The following is a 19,084-nucleotide window of genomic DNA, read 5'->3' on the forward strand; positions in this document are numbered from 1 at the left end:
GACTGTTCCCAGAGTTCAGAATGGTAACATTCATGTAGAGTAAAATGTTATCAAAACCATATGCATCCCAGGTTAAACTGACTTGGGAAAAATTTGCTAGTTGCTCAAAGTTCTAGGCTGTGAGCATAATGGAAGCAACAGGTAAGCTCAAGGAAGACTTGGTGTCAAGGTCTTGTCTATGACCTTCTGAGGCTGGGCTCTGGGACAAGTTCGCTCAACATAAGATAGCACCTAGCTGGATAGGTCCAGTCAGGACTAAAACACAGGTCTATTGCCTCTCAATCGGAGGCTGCTGTTCCTCCTACATCAAAGGATAGAGTTGAACATGGAAGCTGCACTTATATTTCAAACTAAAATGATGGTACGTTAAAATATTTAAATATTAAAATAAATGAAAATAGTTTCTGCTCTGAGGAGTGTTCTGAAACCACTTTATTAATTCAGCGGTTCTTTTCAAGGTCTGCTCTTCCTTTAGAAGTGCCAGAATATCCTACTTATTTGTTGATTGCTTGTGAGTCTGTGGAATGTTTAATTTATTACCAAGTGTGATTAAACAGAAAGGTTAGAGATAAACAGAAGGGAGTACAATAGAGCCTTGAAAACCAGTTTGGACAAAGGAGCAGGCTTTGAAGTATAAATAAATTACTGTATATAAAATGGTATCTTTAAATATTGAATTAATAAATGTTTTTACATAAGTAGACTTCATTTTGCGCTACTTTTGAAAAATCAAAAGAATGAGAAAGATGAGTTAAAAGAGCATTCTGTAAATGGTAGTAAGATTCTTGAAAGGATATTGTTTCCAAAGCTGAGCTGCTGCTTCTATTTAGATGTATAAACATATCGGCTTCTTAAATCTATAATACCTTATACAATGTGAGACTGAAATATTCTATCTCTAAGGTTTCAATTACCATAGACTTAAGTCTATAATTTTGGTAGAATTATATAAATTTTGGCATGAACTATTTAAATGAATCTCCTTTATTGGAAAAGTCTATTGGGAAAAAAAAAAAAAGAAAACAAGCAATAACTGTACAAAAAAAAAAACAGTACACACTTATCTTATTCAGGAGAGTTTCCTATTTGGCACCAAGGAATTATTCAAGTATCCATTGGGTCTTTAGAAATAAGTCTGTGATCACCTAAAAGAGCTGCCAATTATTGCCATATGTGAATGTGGTTTTTGTAATCTGGACACCTGTCCCCTAGGATTTGGACTAATAGCTCTAGCCTTTTACTTCTCATTAACTGTCAGAAAAGCTATCAGACAGGGGAGATATTGGTCAGTGCCAACATGATACAGATTTGGACAAGTGGCTGAAAGTTACAAAGCTCAGTATCACCTTAGCAAGAGTCTGTACTTATGGAGAAATAAGACTCAGGAAAACGAATGAATTTCAAAGTCAGATTAATTTTGGAGCTCAGTAAAATAAAGATCCTTCAAGAAGTGAGGACAAGATGTGGAGGGAAGTCAGCCAAGTTTGTGTTTGCTAGTGCATATGGCAGCCAAAAAAATAAAAATAAAAATAAAACTGCCAGTATTGGGGGTGGGAAAAATGCATCTGAATAAAGAAGCAAAAAGGCTTTGAGCTACAAATTGGAGGTAATCATTTCAGTTTCCTCTGGGGGGACCCATTCTGTGTTGGTCCTTCCACCCGTAAATACAAAGATTTCAAAGGAGGATAAAGTTATTAGTAGCATGTAATGAGATGGACTGACATATCCACAAAGAACCAAGGGCAAAACATTGCTCTGGTTTGTCTATGTTAAATATAAGTTGTGTAGATATAAGATATCTATGGAAATCTCCAGCGTCACAAAGTGGTAGTTGGAAATATTGGGTAGAGCAAAGGGCTGGTCGAATAACTATCAGTAATGTACTTGGACAAGAGGATGCTCTTTTGTGAAATATTTTTGTGAACCCTCTTAAAAAATACAGTTTTAATGGAGAAGGATATTGCAATAATATTTTAAGGAGAAACAAATGCCTAATATATCTCAAAAGTAGAAAATTAGGAAAAGGCAAATGTGGTTTAATGTTGTTCAAATACACTGAGAAATCTGTTGATTCATGTCATAGATTTTAGAAATGTTTGGGTACATCATGAATGTTTAAATATGTATATAAATATATATTAATATTTACTAATTTCTAATATGTACTTGAAACTTGCTATACTCTCGTTTAATTCTTATAAAATCCTGGTAGGATTCTTTTACTGTCCCCATTTTATAGATACAGAGAAACTGATATGAAGAGGCTTTGTACCTTGTTCAGTTATATAGGTAGTAAGTGATAGAGTCAAGATTTGAACCTGAGCTGCCTGAAACTGTGTTCCTCACAATTACAATATGCACATCAAAAACGTATCTCCTATTAGGGGTGCCTAGGTGGCTTAGTCGGTTAAGCGTCCCACTTTGACTCAGCTCATGATCTCATGAGTTTGAGCCCCGCGTCCGGCTCATGCTGACAGCTCAGAGCCTGGAGCCTGCTTAGGATTCTGTGTCTCCCTCTCTCTGCCCCTCCCTCACTTGCACTCTGTCTCTGTCTCTCAAAAATAAATGAACATTAAACAAATGTTTTTTTTTTTAATATCTCCTATTCGTTTTCCAGCAATTGATGTTGCAATTTAAACTGTTGGTTCCTTGGTCATGATATATTTTCGTTGATATGCTCATAATTTTTCTCCTTTTTTGCTTTGGGATAAATAGTGTATAATGTTAAAATCAGGCAAATGTTGGAGTCCACAGAACACAGGTTTTCTATTTTGGAGTCCAAGTCTCCGGTTCATGTACAAATCAAAATCAATATTCTATTCCGAGAAGAAACACCCAACTCAGTAAAGACAGTTTTTCTAATGTGTCTCTGACATGGAACCTTTCTTTACCAGTATTTTATTGTAATCTTTTTACATTAAAAGAAAAAAAAAACTATATAGATTGCTTGATCATGTTGTCTTCTCTGGAAGCCCATATATATTTTTTTGGAAACCCATATTTTTGATAACTAATTTCATCTGTTGACAATAAACAAAAGCCTGTAACAGAAAACTTAATTTGGCATTTTGCTTAACATGAGAATATTGGAGTCAGTTTATTTTTTAAATTTTTTATTCCATCTTCACTTTCTTTTTTTTTTTTAATTTTTTTTTTAAAAGAGGGAGAGATAATCTTAAGCATACTTCACGTGCAGTGTAGAGCCCAACGTGGAGCTCAATCCCACAACCCTGGGATCGTGACCTGAGCTGAAATCAAAAGTCAGATGTTCAACTGACTGAGCCACCCAGGTGCCCTGGAATCAGTTTCTTTACAGTACAAATATGGTAAATGCTACACAGTTTAGTACAGCAAATGCTTACTTGGCTAACTTAGTGTAACATATGCAAACTTAAATGGTGTGTACTTACCCAAAAATTCATTCATTCCCTAACTCAGAAAATAGGAATAACACCCAACAACTTGAACAAGAAACTCAGATGCCAGTTCTTAAGGTTTCTTCTACCTTATAATCTTCATCGATTCTATCTCCAAGATCTATCAATATTTTCTAGATAATATATCTCAAATGAATACAGTTCTTTCTATGATGATAACTATTTCTCTATCTATGTCATAACATCTCTAATTTGGGCTATTTTAGTGATCCCCTGTGTACTCCATTTTTGACTCAGTTCAATGCATTTGCCCCTAGGAACAAGAATGATCTCTTTGAAATGTAAATCTGATTATGGTATACCTCATGCATGAAACCTTTCAATGACTTCCCACAAAACTTACTATATAAAAACAAGCCCTTAATATCACCTTCACAGCACTGCATGGCCTAATTTGTCTGCATGCCTCCCCACACTAATTTGAGACTCTCTGTTTCAGCTTTACTTTTTTTCTTTCACGTTCAAACTCTCAAAACTCTTGCCTCAAGGATTTCACCCCAAAAAGATCTGTCGTCCATTTTTTGCTTCTGTCTTTTATATATCATATAAAACTTGTAATGTTTTGTATGTATCATGGAAAACGATAGTCCTTACTTTTAAGGTCAGATGGTATCCATATCATAATAATAATTATTATCAATTGGAAGTCCTCTTACTCCTTTTTGTTCTAAACTAAATATGTTCATATAGGGGAAAAAAAGTTTCTTTAGGAAATATACCTCATGTTTTCTTTTATCCTAGGGATATTTATTTAAACATAATTCAAGAATTTTTTTAAAAGATGTGTTTAGAAGAAACTGACTTGGGTGGCTCAGTCAGTTGAGCATCTTGATTTGGGCTCAGGTCATGACCTCACAGTGATGAAATCAAGCCCCATGTTGGGCTCTGGGCTGGGAGTGAAGCCTAGTTGAGCTTCCTTCCCTCTCTCTCTGCCCTTGTCCCCCACTTTCTCTCTCTCTCTCTCTCAAAAACAAAAAATTAAAAGAGGAAGAAATTGAGAGTTTCCTTTATTTGTAGCTTTAAAATACAACTTACAGGGGCGCCTGGATGGCTCAGTCAGTTAAGCAGCTGACTTCGGCTCAGGTCATGATCTCGCAGTCCGTGGGTTCAAGCCCCGCGTCGGGCTCTGTGCTGACAGCTCAGAGCCTGGAGTCTGTTTCAGATTCTGTGTCTCCCTCTCTCTCTCTGACCCTCCCCCGTTCATGCTGTCTCTCTCTCTGTCTCAAAAGTAAATAAACGTTAAAAAAAAAATTAAAAAAAATAAAATTGAATACAACTTATAATTACTATTAATCATATATGTAATTACAAGTTAAGTATATATTACATATATTACATTATATAGTTCTGCATTTAATACCTAATGGAACACATAATTTAAAAAAAAATTGTCCTTCTTCCATTTATTTTCATCATAACGCTTTATAATTTGTTCATAGCATGAGAGTGATTCTTTAAAGGGAAATTTATTCCACTAAGATGTTTATGATTTGTTGAACCTAGTAATTGTGCATGGGAAATACTATAATGGGACATTACTATGGAGAGATGAATACAGCTTTCATTCTTCTCTCAAAATGTATTGGTTGCTTTTTGTGAGCCAAGCATTCTAGTAGGTCGCAAGGGATAAAGGTGGAGGGGGGGATCCATGAAGTGCTTATTATCTTATCTCACCACAGTAATAATATCATAGGAATTGAGTTTTAAAGAGCAGAATGTTATTGATACATATGTTTTATGAAAGCATGATTAGATCTTCAGTATTTAGTTTGTATGTGGTTCTGGTACTACATTGCTGTTACAAGGCATATCAATTATCAACTGAGTTGAACACAGTTTGGGAAGAAGGATTTCAGATAGTAGAAATTTCGCTGGCTGGTAAGAATGCAGATTATGAAATGTGAAGGCAGGTCAGAATGGGTGCAGGATGTGCCCTTGGGTGACTTCAGACATTACTGAACATGAACTGAATTTCTTTTAGTCACAAAAATTTATTTTTTGTTTTAGGTGTAGCTCCCTACTATATATCAAATAAACTGAAAGTATTATGAAACTAAGATTTCCTTAGAAGGAAAATGGTATGGATCCAGCTGTTACAAATTATGTGCAGGCATTTTCAGTGTACTATTTTCTAGTCCTAATTAATGAAAATTTTATTGGTTTCTAAATATGTTGTTAGTTAGTTGGGCTTAATGTGTAATCAGAGTGACAAGTACAGATTGGGGGCAGTGCAGAAGACTTTGCTAGGCATCCGAAGTGCATCAAATCTACCCCAAAGTCTTGGGAAAAGTGCTCACTTTTCCACTCTTGTTGGTATTCTGAGCATTTGCTCTTCAGTATACACTGTGCAGAATTCCAAATACTATGTTATATTTTAGTGAAAATTACCTCTCAACTGTGTAATAGACAAGGTTGAATATTTTACTTTCCTCGGCTGCTTGAGAGTTCTTAATGTCCAGGAGACTAAAGCAATAAAGTGGAATTGCATTAGCCCTTTTAATTTTTTATTGGAAACTATTTAAGGGTTTGCCTTTTTCCCCCTACACAATAAAGCTCCTTGTTTCAGCTGGTAACATAGAGAAAGTAGAAAATTTATTCTATGGTGAGCAGGCAGACTCCTCTGCAAAGGCATCCCACTCACAAATAGCTTTCTAATAGACCTACAACAGTGAAGCATTCCCTCGTCCCGGTGACCAGAACTGTCTTCCATCAGAGCCATTCACCTGGCTAGACATAGGCTTGAGATTATTGTTGAAGAAAACTACTATCGACAATTACCGCAGTAAAATGAAGTAAGCAATTCACTGTGTGCCCAGTAAAATCTGTCTACTATCTTTATAGTCAAACTATATAACTTTTTTTTTGTTAATTTTAGGGTGCTGGATTTACTGCCAATCTTCCATCAGATACCACTTTTACATTTTACAGAACGAGAAGTCAGCGGATACAAAACACCTAAGTATCTGTGTCTAGGAAATCCTCAGCCTTAGATTTCGTTTCTGCTTACAACACTTAATGGGATGAACAGTCAGTGCACTAATATCATTAAGCCTCAGTCATCTCCTCAGGAAAAATAGATGATAGTGTCTCACATGATCACTGTAAGCACAGAAGTGAAATACAAGTGCAGTGCTAGACATGGAGATTTTCGGTAAGGCATTTGTTGTATTACTCAGAGGTGCAAACTCTCTCTTCAAGTAGATAGATCTGGGGTAGGTGCTGCAAACTGATAATGCAATCTGCATCGATTTTCTTTCTTTCGTCTTTTTCTTTTTTTCCCATCTTTATTTAAATTCCAGTTAGTTAACATACAGTGTAAAGTTAGTTTCAGATGTAGTTTAGTGATTCATCATTTACATACAATGTAATGTATGCCTGAGTTTTCAAAGGCTGCTGGGTTAAGATGTGACTTAATGTCCCATCCCCTGTCCAATCCCTCACCTCTCTATCCTCGTGTCCGAAACCAAAACCCCTAAATTTGCAGAATATAAGAAGACAATTATCCTAAATGAATTCTCAAGTCAATCAACACACTTTTAAATAGTAACTCCAAAGAGTAGGTGGAATATATCGATCTCTGGATTGAAGAAATACTTGCAAAATCTTGTCAGTGGTTTTAATTACAAACACACACACACATACACACTCCTGCATGCGGACCCCTTTCTCCTTCCTTCTCTCCCCCCGCCTTCTCTGTCTCTCATTATCTCCCCACTACCCACTCACTTCAAGGGTGGCAACTCTAAGCATAGGTGACCAAATCTGAAACTCTGTAAAATGATCAAATAGAGTGAATGAAAATGGCAGACATCCTCCCACTTTTGTTCTTCATTCATTCTTATGTTCCAAACTTCTAATATGTCTGAGTTATTTGTGCTAGAAAGGTGATACACGTTTGCCAGCTATAAGTAATGTGGTTTAATATTTCCTCTGTAATATTTTCTTTTCTTTCTCCCATTCTCTTTGCCCTTTAATTCTCTCTTCCTCTTAGATGAATGTAAGTTAATTTAATCTTCTTATCCTGTTTATTCAATGCATCTATCTCCCAAGTTGCATGTAAAGTTCTAGGATAATATAGTGTTAACAATGCTGAAAAAAAGGGTTGTGCCTATATTTAGAAATTAACCACTTTAATTTTTTTTTAATTTTTATTCACTTTTGAGAGAGAGACAGACAGACAGAGCATGAGCAGGGGAGGGCAGAGAGAGAGGGAGACACAGAATCTGAAGCAGGCTCCAGGCTCTGAGCCGTCAGCACAGAGCTCCACATGGGGCTCCAGCTCACAGAGCGTGAGATCATGACCTGAGCCAATTTCAGACACTTAACTGGCTGAGCCACCCAGGTGCCCCCAAAAGTAACCACTTTAAGGAATTCAAGGCTATTCTTTTTATTTTCATAATGCCATTAAATACTATTATCTATTGCTCTGTCTCCTGCCTATGAGAGTCTTCCCTATATTTTGAGAAGTTTATTTCTACCTTAATTAGGGAGTAGGGAGAGAGATTTTGTATTTTTGACATACATATTAGAATAGATGTACATATGTCAAATCTTATAGTGCCCTTTTTTTCTTTGAAAACTTCGTATTCTTATGCAAAAAGTATTTTTTTCTTGAATAGGATGGAATTAATTTTATGTAAAATTCAAATATATAGACATGCTGTCCTATACAGTTATGTACATTCATGTCTTTCCTAAACAGTTTCAAAATAGAGGATTGGTTGAAATTTTTATGAAACACTTACTTGGCTAATAGTGTTGTTGATCCCATGGGCATCTGTTTATGGTCATCTATTTACTTTTCGTGTTTTCTTGAGAAGTCCATTCTTACCCACCTAGGGAATGAAATTTCAGAATATGCTGAGTAGAAATCTGTTTTTATCTTGGAACAAATATTTACTTTAAACATAAAAATGAAGTGAAGAAAGAAACCCTAGAATTACACGAATTCATTTTTTCTTCTATGTTGCCTTACAAATATTAGCCATTTGTAAATATTGAATTCAAAGCAAATATTGAATACTTTTAAATTGCACACTTCTAGTTGATAATATTTTGTGATCATAAACTGAATACCTAACATATAAATGACACATTACTGGTTTATTTTAAATCCCTCACTTGTTTTTAAAGTTTATTTATTTATTTTGAGAGACAGAGAGTGAGCAAGGGAGGGGCAGAGAGAGAAGCAGAGACAGAATCCCAAGCAAGCTCCACTCTGTCAGTGCAGTGCTCAATGCGGGATTCGATCTCATTAACCATGAGATCATGATCTGAGCCAAAATCAAGAGTCAGAGGCTTAACCAACTGAGCCATCCAGGCGCCCCATAAATCCATTACTTGGCCACAATATTGTCAGTCATTTTAATAAATTTCACAAAATAAAAATGGAATGGAAAGCTGATAGATTATAAGATGTGTTGAAGTATAAATTTGAAAGTTGCAGAGGTGTTTCCTCAGGAAAAAAATGGACGTGATTTTAAAATAAACTAACCTAAAAAGTAAAGCAAGTCTAAAGGACCTCTGATACAATATAATGATATCACCATTTCTCAAAATTCTATATGGTGATCTCTTTTGGAGAGTGTATAGTTAATGATATAACTAACAGGGCAAATATTTTTGTGTCATGTCTTATAGCATTCACAGAATTTTGTTTTGTTTTGTTTTTCCTCTGAGTTTTCTACTTTTTATAGGTTCCCTTTAAATTCGGGATTTAAAAAAATTGTATTGTTTTCTGTATAAATGTTCCTAAATGAGATATAGTTACTTGAGATAAAAAATGTGAAATTCACTGGGGTGCCTGGGTGGCTCAGTCAGTTAAGCGTCCGACTTCAGCTCAGGTCATGATCTCATGGTTAGTGACTTCGAGTCCTGCGTAGGACTCTGAGCTGACAACCCAGAGACTGAAGCCTGCTTCAGATTCTGAGTCTCTCTCTCTCTCTCTGCCCCTCCCCAGCTTGTACTCTCTCTCTCTCTCTGTCAAAAATTAAACATTAAAAAATTTTTTTTGAAATGTGAAATTCACATTAGTGAAGCTGCCAACATTCACAGTCAACAATAATTTCTCCCATGTTGCATTTTTTTAAAGAAAAGAGAAGAAAAAGGGAACAGAGCAGTAGAATAGAAACAAGAACTAGTAAAAACCGTGGTGAGGGTGTGTGTGTGTACGTGTGTGTGCATTTGTGAGTGAGAGTGTGCTTTTGATGTATAAATCCAAGCCACACATGTAGTATGCATAGTTAGTTTCTTACTTTCCTGACGTGAGCCTAAAGCTCGTGACTTATGTCTCAAACTCCTACTCTGGGTGATTTCAAATCTATTTTGGAAATTCTATTTTCCTGAAATAACTTCATGTGTTTATTTTTCCTAAATTTGTATATAATGGTAAATATTGGAGTGGTGACCTCTCCATGCTCTAGCTATGGTTCCAGTGCAGCCGGGAAGATCCTATTCTGTTGTAGGGCCTACTGAAACATAGAGGTGACTTACCTCCTCCAAAACCCCTTCCTAGAAATAGTTTTCTTAGACATCCCACTGCTCTTCAGGTCTGAAGAACACTTCTGGCACTGTTCCGAAAGAACAGGCTGTCTCTCAGTATACCTGAGTATAGATTTGGGCCCTATGCATTTTAGGGCCATAAACATGGTTTTGTCTTTCATATCCCCCCCTTTCCCCCTTTTTTAGTATTTACCTATTCGTTACATTCATCTTCCTGTGAATTTGTAAACTTAGTTCATGGGACTTGTTCTCTGGCCATTGATAATTAAGGATAGAAAACTCAGCTAGTGCAACTCTTAGGAAACACAGCTCTTCCTTGAAGGTGGAGGGCAACTGAAAAGCCGGCAGAACACAACAACATCCTTAGGATCGGGGGCTGTTTTAGTATTCTCTTTGTGGTGAGCGTATTATTGGACATATTTCAGTTTTACTGGCACCTGTCTTGCTAAATCTGATGGAACAACAACAAACACAATAAAGTCTTGTTACTCGGCTATCTTTGAGCCACACTAGATTGTGATTGATTCTGTTGTGTTTAATGGTATGGTGGCATTTTGCCTTAGGCCTTTTTTATTGAACAGTGGAAGGAACAGAAGAAGGAAACACTTGATCACTTTGTAAATGCTGCACATTGCAGGCAGGGTTTAATGACTGAACGTTGCCACTTCCAGTGTATTGAAATGCCTGGGCCTTGCCTCAAAGCATTGTACCTCTATTCAAATGGCAAAGAATAGAGTTCCTGTAAGATTGTGGAGTGCAGCTCATTTTGGGAATAAACAGTTGCTTTGACCTTGTACCGGCAAATAGACCCTGTCAGGCCTGGAATTGCAAGGCCAGGAAATCATCTGTTTAGTCAGTGCTGGTTCTGGTCATTAGTTTGTGTTTATGGCTGGGAATTGATAATATAGCCCTGTGTATATGGAGCTAAAGTCTGAATACTAAAAGGGACCTATTTACCAACAGCTTTATTTTTTAATTTAAAGTTAATTCAAATTGAAATGAGCCTTTTAACCCTTAATTAGGACCATGTTTTCTCTTAAAAGTCAACCACATTAGTCAACTGGAGACAAAATTCACTTTGCAATTGAAAGGCTGTCTACTTTCTTTCAACAGTAGCCACCATGGTTTACTAAGTGCATTGGTTTTCCTTTCACTATGGTAACTTGACCCATTCTCAGTATCAGCCTGGCTCAAACCCATCAATTAGGACTTAGAGGAAAGTGTGCTATGTAATTTGGGAATAAGGCCAAGATTCTATCTTGAAGCTTTTTTTGTAATTATTATTTATTGTATACACAGTGCACATAATACTCTCTATTTCATACTTTTTCTTTGTTATTTTCCAAAGCTGATAGTTTGTTATTTTACCCCCCTATTAGCCTGCAATATTTAGTTCCTGTTTTATTGTTACTTCTTCATAAATATGGAATCAGCAGATTCCCAAAATATTTTTAACTCATTCACTACAAATTGGTATTATTTTGGCTTCCTTCTATTATATTATTCACATTTTTAGTGTTTCTCAATAGCAAATTAACATTTGGCAGGGGCTTTCTCATTTTTGTTCCACTGTGGCCTATCTTGGGGTTTTTCAAAAAGTTTTGGGGTTTATTCTCAGTAACTCAGCACTTAAAATAAGGGAACTAAAATCTAGACTAGCAAGGAAAAGACAAGTAAAACCTCACTACAGATTAACAGAAGAGAAATGTATTCTCTTGAATTGTGTTTTCAATAGTGTGCTCATTTCCCTTGTCATTAAAAAAGAAAAAGAAAACACATCATCTTACAAAATTAAAGAGAATAATTAATATCAATATTTTTATGCATTGCCATAAGATTCCCCAACTTTTAAACATCCTACTCTATCTGAAATGTACATAAAATCAAATATAGACTTATGTGCTATTGGTGAAGCTGAAACTATAAAACAGGGAATTATCTGGTGGTCAATTTATTTTTCAATGCATTCAATCATGAAATCAGTACATCCTTTGAATACATTCTGCTCTGACACAGAAAAAACACTGAAAAGAGCAAAAACCTGTCATTTCTTTTTCAAGTATATTTCTTTAAAGTTAGAAGAGAACCTCCTTTGTCTTGTTACCCTATATGGTTTTATAATTTCAGTGGCCAATTTTAACCCTTAAAGCGTGATGAAAGTGAAGATACTTTGATATGCAGTATTTATTTTGTCTTTCTACTTAGAAAGTTGTAAGAATCCTACTAATTTTGGTACACAAAGTATTAACCGTTCAGAGTGTCAACCTGAAGAGTTGTTAGAGGTAAGCTAGCCAATGTCCAGCATCCAATAAATGAAAAATTAGAAGCATAGAGAGGATAACTGATTGCAAGGTCTCATTCACTTCAAAAACGCATCTTATCAACTGCTAGGTGCTAGACATTGAGCTAGACGCTGGGCGTACAAAATGAATAGGAAGTAACTGTCTCTGGATTGCTCAGAGTCTAACCTAGGAACACATAGTGACTAAAAAATGGAACTTCAGACTTATTTCTAGAAGAGGAAGTCACTTTCCCAAAGCCCTCATTAAAATTTGAATACACCTGGACAGTGACTTTGAGATAACACCTATTTAGGAGAAAAGATTACATCAAAACTTGCATTTCCTACTACCTAGTCCAGAGCTCTTCCTATAAGATGCTGAAAACAACTTAATGTGTTGGGTTAAAAAGAAGAGAAACTGAAGAATTTCTTGGAGAAGGTAACACTAAAGTGTATTGAAAATTGTCTTAGCGGGGCGCCTGGGTGGCTTGGTCGGTTAAGCGTCCGACTTCAGCTCAGGTCATGATCTCATGGTCCATGAGTTCGAGCCCCGCATCGGGCTCTGTGCTGACAGCTCAGAGCCTGGAGCCTGTCTCCAATTCTGTGTCTCCCTCTCTCTCTGCCCCTCCCCTGTTCATGCTCTGTCTCTCTCTGTCTCAAAAATAAATAAACGTTAAAAAAAACTTAAAAAAAAAAAAAAAGAAAAAGAAAATTGTCTTAGCAATTACACTTTCAAGGGAGGAGATCCATTTCTAAAATAACCGTGCCATATAGAATCGAGCTTTTTAAAGCTAAGATTATAACTTCTATCACTGTAGGACCAGACACAATAAAGTGTCTTGGTCATTTTGGAGATTAACACATATGTGTTAGAGGAATATCGATAAACAAAACCCAAACACTATCTGAACAAATCTCATTATTTAGTAAATCCATGGTGATATCCAGTAAGGTTTGAGGAAGTGATACCTCTGGCTTTTAATGGCTATTAATTTATATTCATGGATCATCCTCCTTTTATTTACCAACACAAAATCAAAGACGAGAGTTCCTGCCACACTTAACTACTTCGAAAATCTTCATTACAGGAAGGGAATAAAACATTTATGGGAACACAAAAACAAGGGCGGCAGTTTGCCTCCAAACAGTATTAAACTGTTGAGGTACTTCTTGGTTTGCCCACCCCAAGACTGAAATCTGTAAATAGTTTTACCAGTGTTCTTATCAGTCAAACACTGATAAAATTATAACCTAGGTTACCTGAAGAAATCTGTAAATCAGAATTCTGTCATTTTGGCAGCAGGTTTTGAATATGTGTATACCTATCTTACTTAAGTATTGCTTTAGTAGCTGGCTTGCACCAGGGAAGATCTTAACTATTTAGCATATTATTATTATTATTATTATTATTATTGTTGTTGTTGTTATTTTAAAACTTAAGAGCACCTGGGTGGTTCAGTCAGTTAAGCATCTGACTTCAGCCTAGGTCATGATCTCATGGCTTGTGAGTTCCAGCCCGTGTCAGGCTCTGTGCTGACAGCTCAGAGCCTGAGCCTGCTTTGGATTCTCTGTCTCCCTCTCTCTGTCCACCCCACCCCCCCCGCCATCACCACCCCACTCACACTCTGTCTCTCTCTTTCTCTCTCAAAAATGAATAAACATTTAAAAAAAAACCTTAAAACTGTATATATCTGAATCACTCCTCTTTTTGCCTGTTTTTTTTCCTTGATATTCTATAGTAAATTGACTAAGATTTCCCATGAGTAAGAGAGAAACATTACTTTCTATTCCTTTACCTGATTTTTTATATGCTGAACCTTTCAGTCTCTGAAATAATACTTAAGTGAAAGAAATGTGCAGATTGCTTTATCACTAGTTTTACATTCAAGGATAAAAGAAGTTCTTTGAAATTACAGTCATTGCTTTTACCACTCAAAGCAAGATACTAAAATACAAGTATTTATGCCCCTTAGAGGTAAAATTTCACATTCACTCAGGAGGATTTTTTTGAAAGACGAACAAAGTACAATAGATAGATAGGTATTTAAGCACAAATCTACTTCAAGGAAAGGAGATTATTTACTGGGAAAAATTCAAAAGTAAGTACTTTATGTAAAGAATTTCTCCATATGCATTTAAAGAGAGTGTTCCCTAACAGTGTAATTTTACTACTGGATATAAATTATTCAGTCATATTCTCAAATTTTTTTGAACAATTTTGGTAAAAGATTTAAAGATCCTGCTTGTAGCAAGAAGGAAAAATGTACTTGTATGTCTCCTATAGGTAGCGGGTCGTGCTGTTCCTGAGGTTGGCAGACTCGGTTCTTCAAGCAAAAACACACTTACCCATCTTCCCGTAATAATGTTAAATGTCAAATAGAAAATCCTAGAGAAAGGCAAGAAAACATTACCCTTTCTGAAATAGTTTCTTACTAGGAGTAGACGACAAAAGACTTGGCATTCATTTAATTAAATAAGTTTTAGATGACAATTCTTCAGTGTCATAACAGCAGCTTAGAATTTTAGAAAAATAATTCATGGTTCTAGAGAATAATTTGCTTTCAATAAGCAATCTATATAAAATTAAAAGCCAAAAAATCTCTTACATGTTATTAAGTGTTTATTTATTTTCAGAGACGGGGGGGGTGAGCAGGAGGGGGCAGAGAGATAGGGAGAGAGAGGTCGAATCCCAATCAGGCTCCACACTCAGCATGGAACCCAACACAGGGCTCAGTCTCCCAACAGTGAGATTATAAACTGAGCCAAAACCAAGAGTCAGATGCTTAACCCACTGAGCCACCCAGGTGCTCCTTCTCTTTCAGATTATACCACAAATTCTTTGTTATCTTGGAGATGCTACTTTTTCTGTGTATGCTCTAATTGTCCATTCTGTAAAATTAGTAGAGTAACATCTGTTCCAGTGATTTTGACACAACTGCTGTGAGATTCAGTTGAGACGGTACATATGAAAGCTTTTCAGAAAGAGTAAAGATGTCTACAAAATTTAGGGTGTTGTTATATAATCTATCATTGTATTCTGCATATAGTTGAAACTTGATAAATATCAACAAATTGGATAGGTAAAGTGTATCAGCAAGCTACCAGGTGCTGGAAGATACAGAGTAGAGGCTGTCCCTGTGTGTCATCCAAAGTCTTGGAGCTCTGGGTCCTCAGACATATAACGCACAGACTGGCCAGTGTGATTTATTAGGACCTTCTTAGCTCCATTAGTCTATAATTCTATTTAGTACCTCTCAACTGCATTCTCTGCTTGTCTTAGATCCTTTGGAAATACTTTCTGCTGTAGTGATAAAAAAAACTTGCCCATGGAGAGCTACACAAATAGGGTGTTATTCTTCTGACATTCTAAGAAATATTGAGAGAGGTGCTAGCTGAATCAGCAAGTGCAGATTACACATCTAATTTTCTTGGCCTTTAACTTATTGTCACATGTAAACCATTATGCCAAGAATCAATGCTGGAATTATATAGGTAGAATGGCTTCTGTTACATTTGGACCATCTTCTTAGGAAAAAAAAAGATATTTTAATGGCTTTCGTCAGATTTCTGTTTGTATCTCTTTGCCCATCTTTGGGCTATCACTCTGGCCATCCATAACTATTTGCAATTACGTCTGGGTAAGGGAGGACTTGGCAGAGTGTGATTCTGAACAAAATCAAAATTCTGTGAGCAAGCAGAAAGCAGATTTAGGTGTTTAGTATGCAACCAACAGTACCCATCAAGTTCCTCTACTTAACTGCTTGTCTTTTCCTGTTGATCTATTTGTGTATTTAATTATGCTACTTACAGGCCTTTTGCTATCCTTTCATGATCTTTCTCAAGTGAAATTCCTTCTCTGTATTTCCTCCAACAGCTCAATCAGAATGGAATGTTTGCTCCTTGGGGCCTGTGTCAAATGTCTGGTGCCCACTTTCAATTTCAATCGCAAGGGCCCTTTTAAGGTGGACAGAACTAGGGACATTTGTATCTTCAAGGCTAACAAAAAGCCTGAAGAAGAGTAAATGATTAACAGATATTTATTAAGCAGAATGTATGTGTGTCTACCTATCTTTTACTATTATTATATCTAAGGTTATTTAATCATTTAGATAAAGTCTAGTTACTAGTTTGTGTCACATTCTTAACTTAAAGGTTTATTGACTGTAGCTACTTTCAAGTTATTATTACAAGTCCTGTGCTGTAGCTAAGAAATGATTGTATGACTTGCCTTTTCTTTAAATATCACAGAGTATAGCCATTTATAATATTGACAAAAAGTGATTGTTTAGTGAATACCTTTATGCTAAATGTTGTAAAAACCATAAAAACCTCAAATAAAAACATACAGATAAACTTACAAGCAACCAAAAAACAAAATACACTGGAACAGTGCAACTCAATCTTTTAAACACTTGAGCATTGCCATCTTGCAAACTTAAAGGCACTCATTGAGCTAAATTGAAACCAGAAGTTAAGTGCTTAGTTTGTTTATACTTTATATCATTTCCCCTAGAGGCGATATGACATGAGATATGAGTGGAAGTTTCTAACCAATGCTTAGGAAGAATGATCAAAAGTTTATGAGCCTACTCCATGTTTGGTCAGGGCAATAGAATTTATCCGAGTGGCTCTCAACGTGGCACCAAAAGTTGTTCCATTTAATGTAAGATAGTCTTAGAGTGGCCATTCTTGATAGAAACTATAAAACAGCAAGACTAGATTAATGATTGCTATCATTTTAAGTTATTCTAATTGTTTATCTTGGTACTATTTCCCTTGACAGTGTATTTCTCAAGAAACATTCAGTAGGAAGATACACTGTTATGGATATAAGGTGTTACCTTTCAAAATGCATTTAAGGATTATAAAAGTTAAGATTTGCTCACATAGGCTTTACTTGAATGCAAATAACCTGTTATTCACAATATGAAGCTGACATAGGAAAATTCTGGGATTCAGATCACCTACAGGGCATATTTTACACATAAGTGCTTTAAACCATCACATCTCAACATAGCATTGAAATTGAGTTTTAGAGATTTAAGAAATCATTGACTTCCAGAGATACTCTGTAGGAAACCTAAAAAATGTGGACGCTGATTTTATTTATTTATTTATTTTTAATTTTTTAAAAAATTTTTATTTATTTTTGAAAGAGAGAAAGAGTGCAAGCAGGGGAGGGGCGGAGAGAGAGGGAAACACAGAATCCAAAGCAGGCTCCAGGCTCTGAGCTGTCAGCACAGGGCCCAACGCGGGGCTCAAACTCACAAACCATGAGATCATGACCTGAGCCAAAGTCGGCCACTTAATCTACGGAGCCACCCAAGTGCCCCTGGACTCTGATTTTAATCTTCAAAACAATGTCAAGAGACTTCTTGCTAGGATTTTCACTATGATTTCAGTTCTCCATGTAATTCTGAAAATAGATCACATAAACCATTACAGCATTTTGAATTTTACATCAGATTAAAGAAAAGCAATACAGTAGAGGTGTATTTCTGTAAAAGCAATAAATATATAAAGAATACTAAATGGGCATCTGAAATCAATATTTCATGACCGGTTCGTGGAGCTCAACAAAACATGTCATTCAGAGATGGCCAGAAAGAAAGAAGAGGAAGACAGTTATTTAGAAAGCTTTAATCTAGTAATTATTTACAAGTTGATCAGTTTAAATAGAAATTATATGTCACTATGTTTCTGAAAGACAGACAAGGAAATTTTTAAAAACCTTCAGTGTAGGCCAAGGCTGTAGAAGTTACAGCACTGGAACGACACTGTCAAGGCAGAAAAAAAAAAAAAAGCTCATGAGAACCGATGCATCAAGAATCTTAAAACAAGGAAGCCATGATTTCTTCCTTTCAGTTGCTTACAATTTGTGGGGAGGGAGCCATACACAGAGAAATCAATTAGAAAGAGAGTGAGTGTGTAATGTAGTGCTAACTGCACGCAGATAATGTACACATTGCATCATGTTTTAAAAGGGAATGGCTACATGATGACATGGCTTTGCTGTATTTTTCTCCACAAATAGTTCAATGCCAAGCAAAGCTGTGAAAACATGAGCTGGAAATTTCATCACACTCTAGTGCCAAAATAATCTAAATCTTCAGGGTTTTTTTTTTTCCCTTTAACATTTGGTGCGAATTCAAATGTATATATGTGGAGAAACTACACTGGGTCACATTATTTGCTTCTGTAAATTCTGGAAGGAAAAAAAATGGATTTTTTTTTTATTCCTAATGAATTCTTCCCCTAACATTCTGAAATCTGTTTTACGTGTTTTGAAAAATACGCTTTCAAAATTATCACCGAATCTTAAACGAGTGATTTTGTTTGTAGCTTGCCGACCAGGTTTCTACAAGGCTTCGGATGGTAATGTGAAATGTGCCAAGTGCCCGCCGCACAGTTCTACCCACGAAGATGGTTCAGTGAACTGCAGGTGTGAGAATAAGTACTTCCGAGCAGACAAAGACCCTCCATCCATGGCTTGTACCCGTGAGTAGTTTTGCTGCAACCCATGCCTCCATGTTTCTTTTATTTTGTGGTTTTTTTTTTCCTTCTGGTTATTGTGCTTCTTTCTTCTTTTTTTAAAGCATTTGGCCCATTTCCTTCCGTTATCCGTGTGCAAATTGAAAGCTTTCTCTGCTTCACTCTCCATGCTGGCTCACCACAAATGCAACATTTATCACGCAAAATGAATTAGTTTTTAAAGCACTTCCTGCAACAGGACCCCCAGAAAGAAAGAAAGTTTTCTGTATCTTGGTTTAGATCCTGTATTACATTTGACAGAATAGGGGAGGTTATAGTCATGGGATTTGTGTTTTTACATTTCTATTCCCTCACGTTACATGTAGGTCATAGG

At 36.1% G+C, this 19,084-nt stretch overlaps 1 protein-coding gene across 3 annotated transcripts in view; it reads left to right on the top strand.

The window, feature by feature from the left end:
* Window positions 1-19,084, top strand: part of EPHA3 (EPH receptor A3) — a 346,338-nt gene that overhangs the window by 197,811 nt on the left and 129,443 nt on the right. For all 3 annotated transcript variants that reach the window (XM_042903060.1, XM_042903058.1, XM_042903059.1), the window contains one exon: window positions 18,562-18,717. In XM_042903060.1, coding sequence (XP_042758994.1) covers window positions 18,562-18,717 — 156 coding nt within the window. The remainder of the gene's footprint in view (window positions 1-18,561; window positions 18,718-19,084) is intronic.

This window comes from Panthera leo, chromosome C2, assembly GCF_018350215.1.
Source record: "Panthera leo isolate Ple1 chromosome C2, P.leo_Ple1_pat1.1, whole genome shotgun sequence".
Taxonomy (NCBI): domain Eukaryota; kingdom Metazoa; phylum Chordata; class Mammalia; order Carnivora; family Felidae; genus Panthera; species Panthera leo.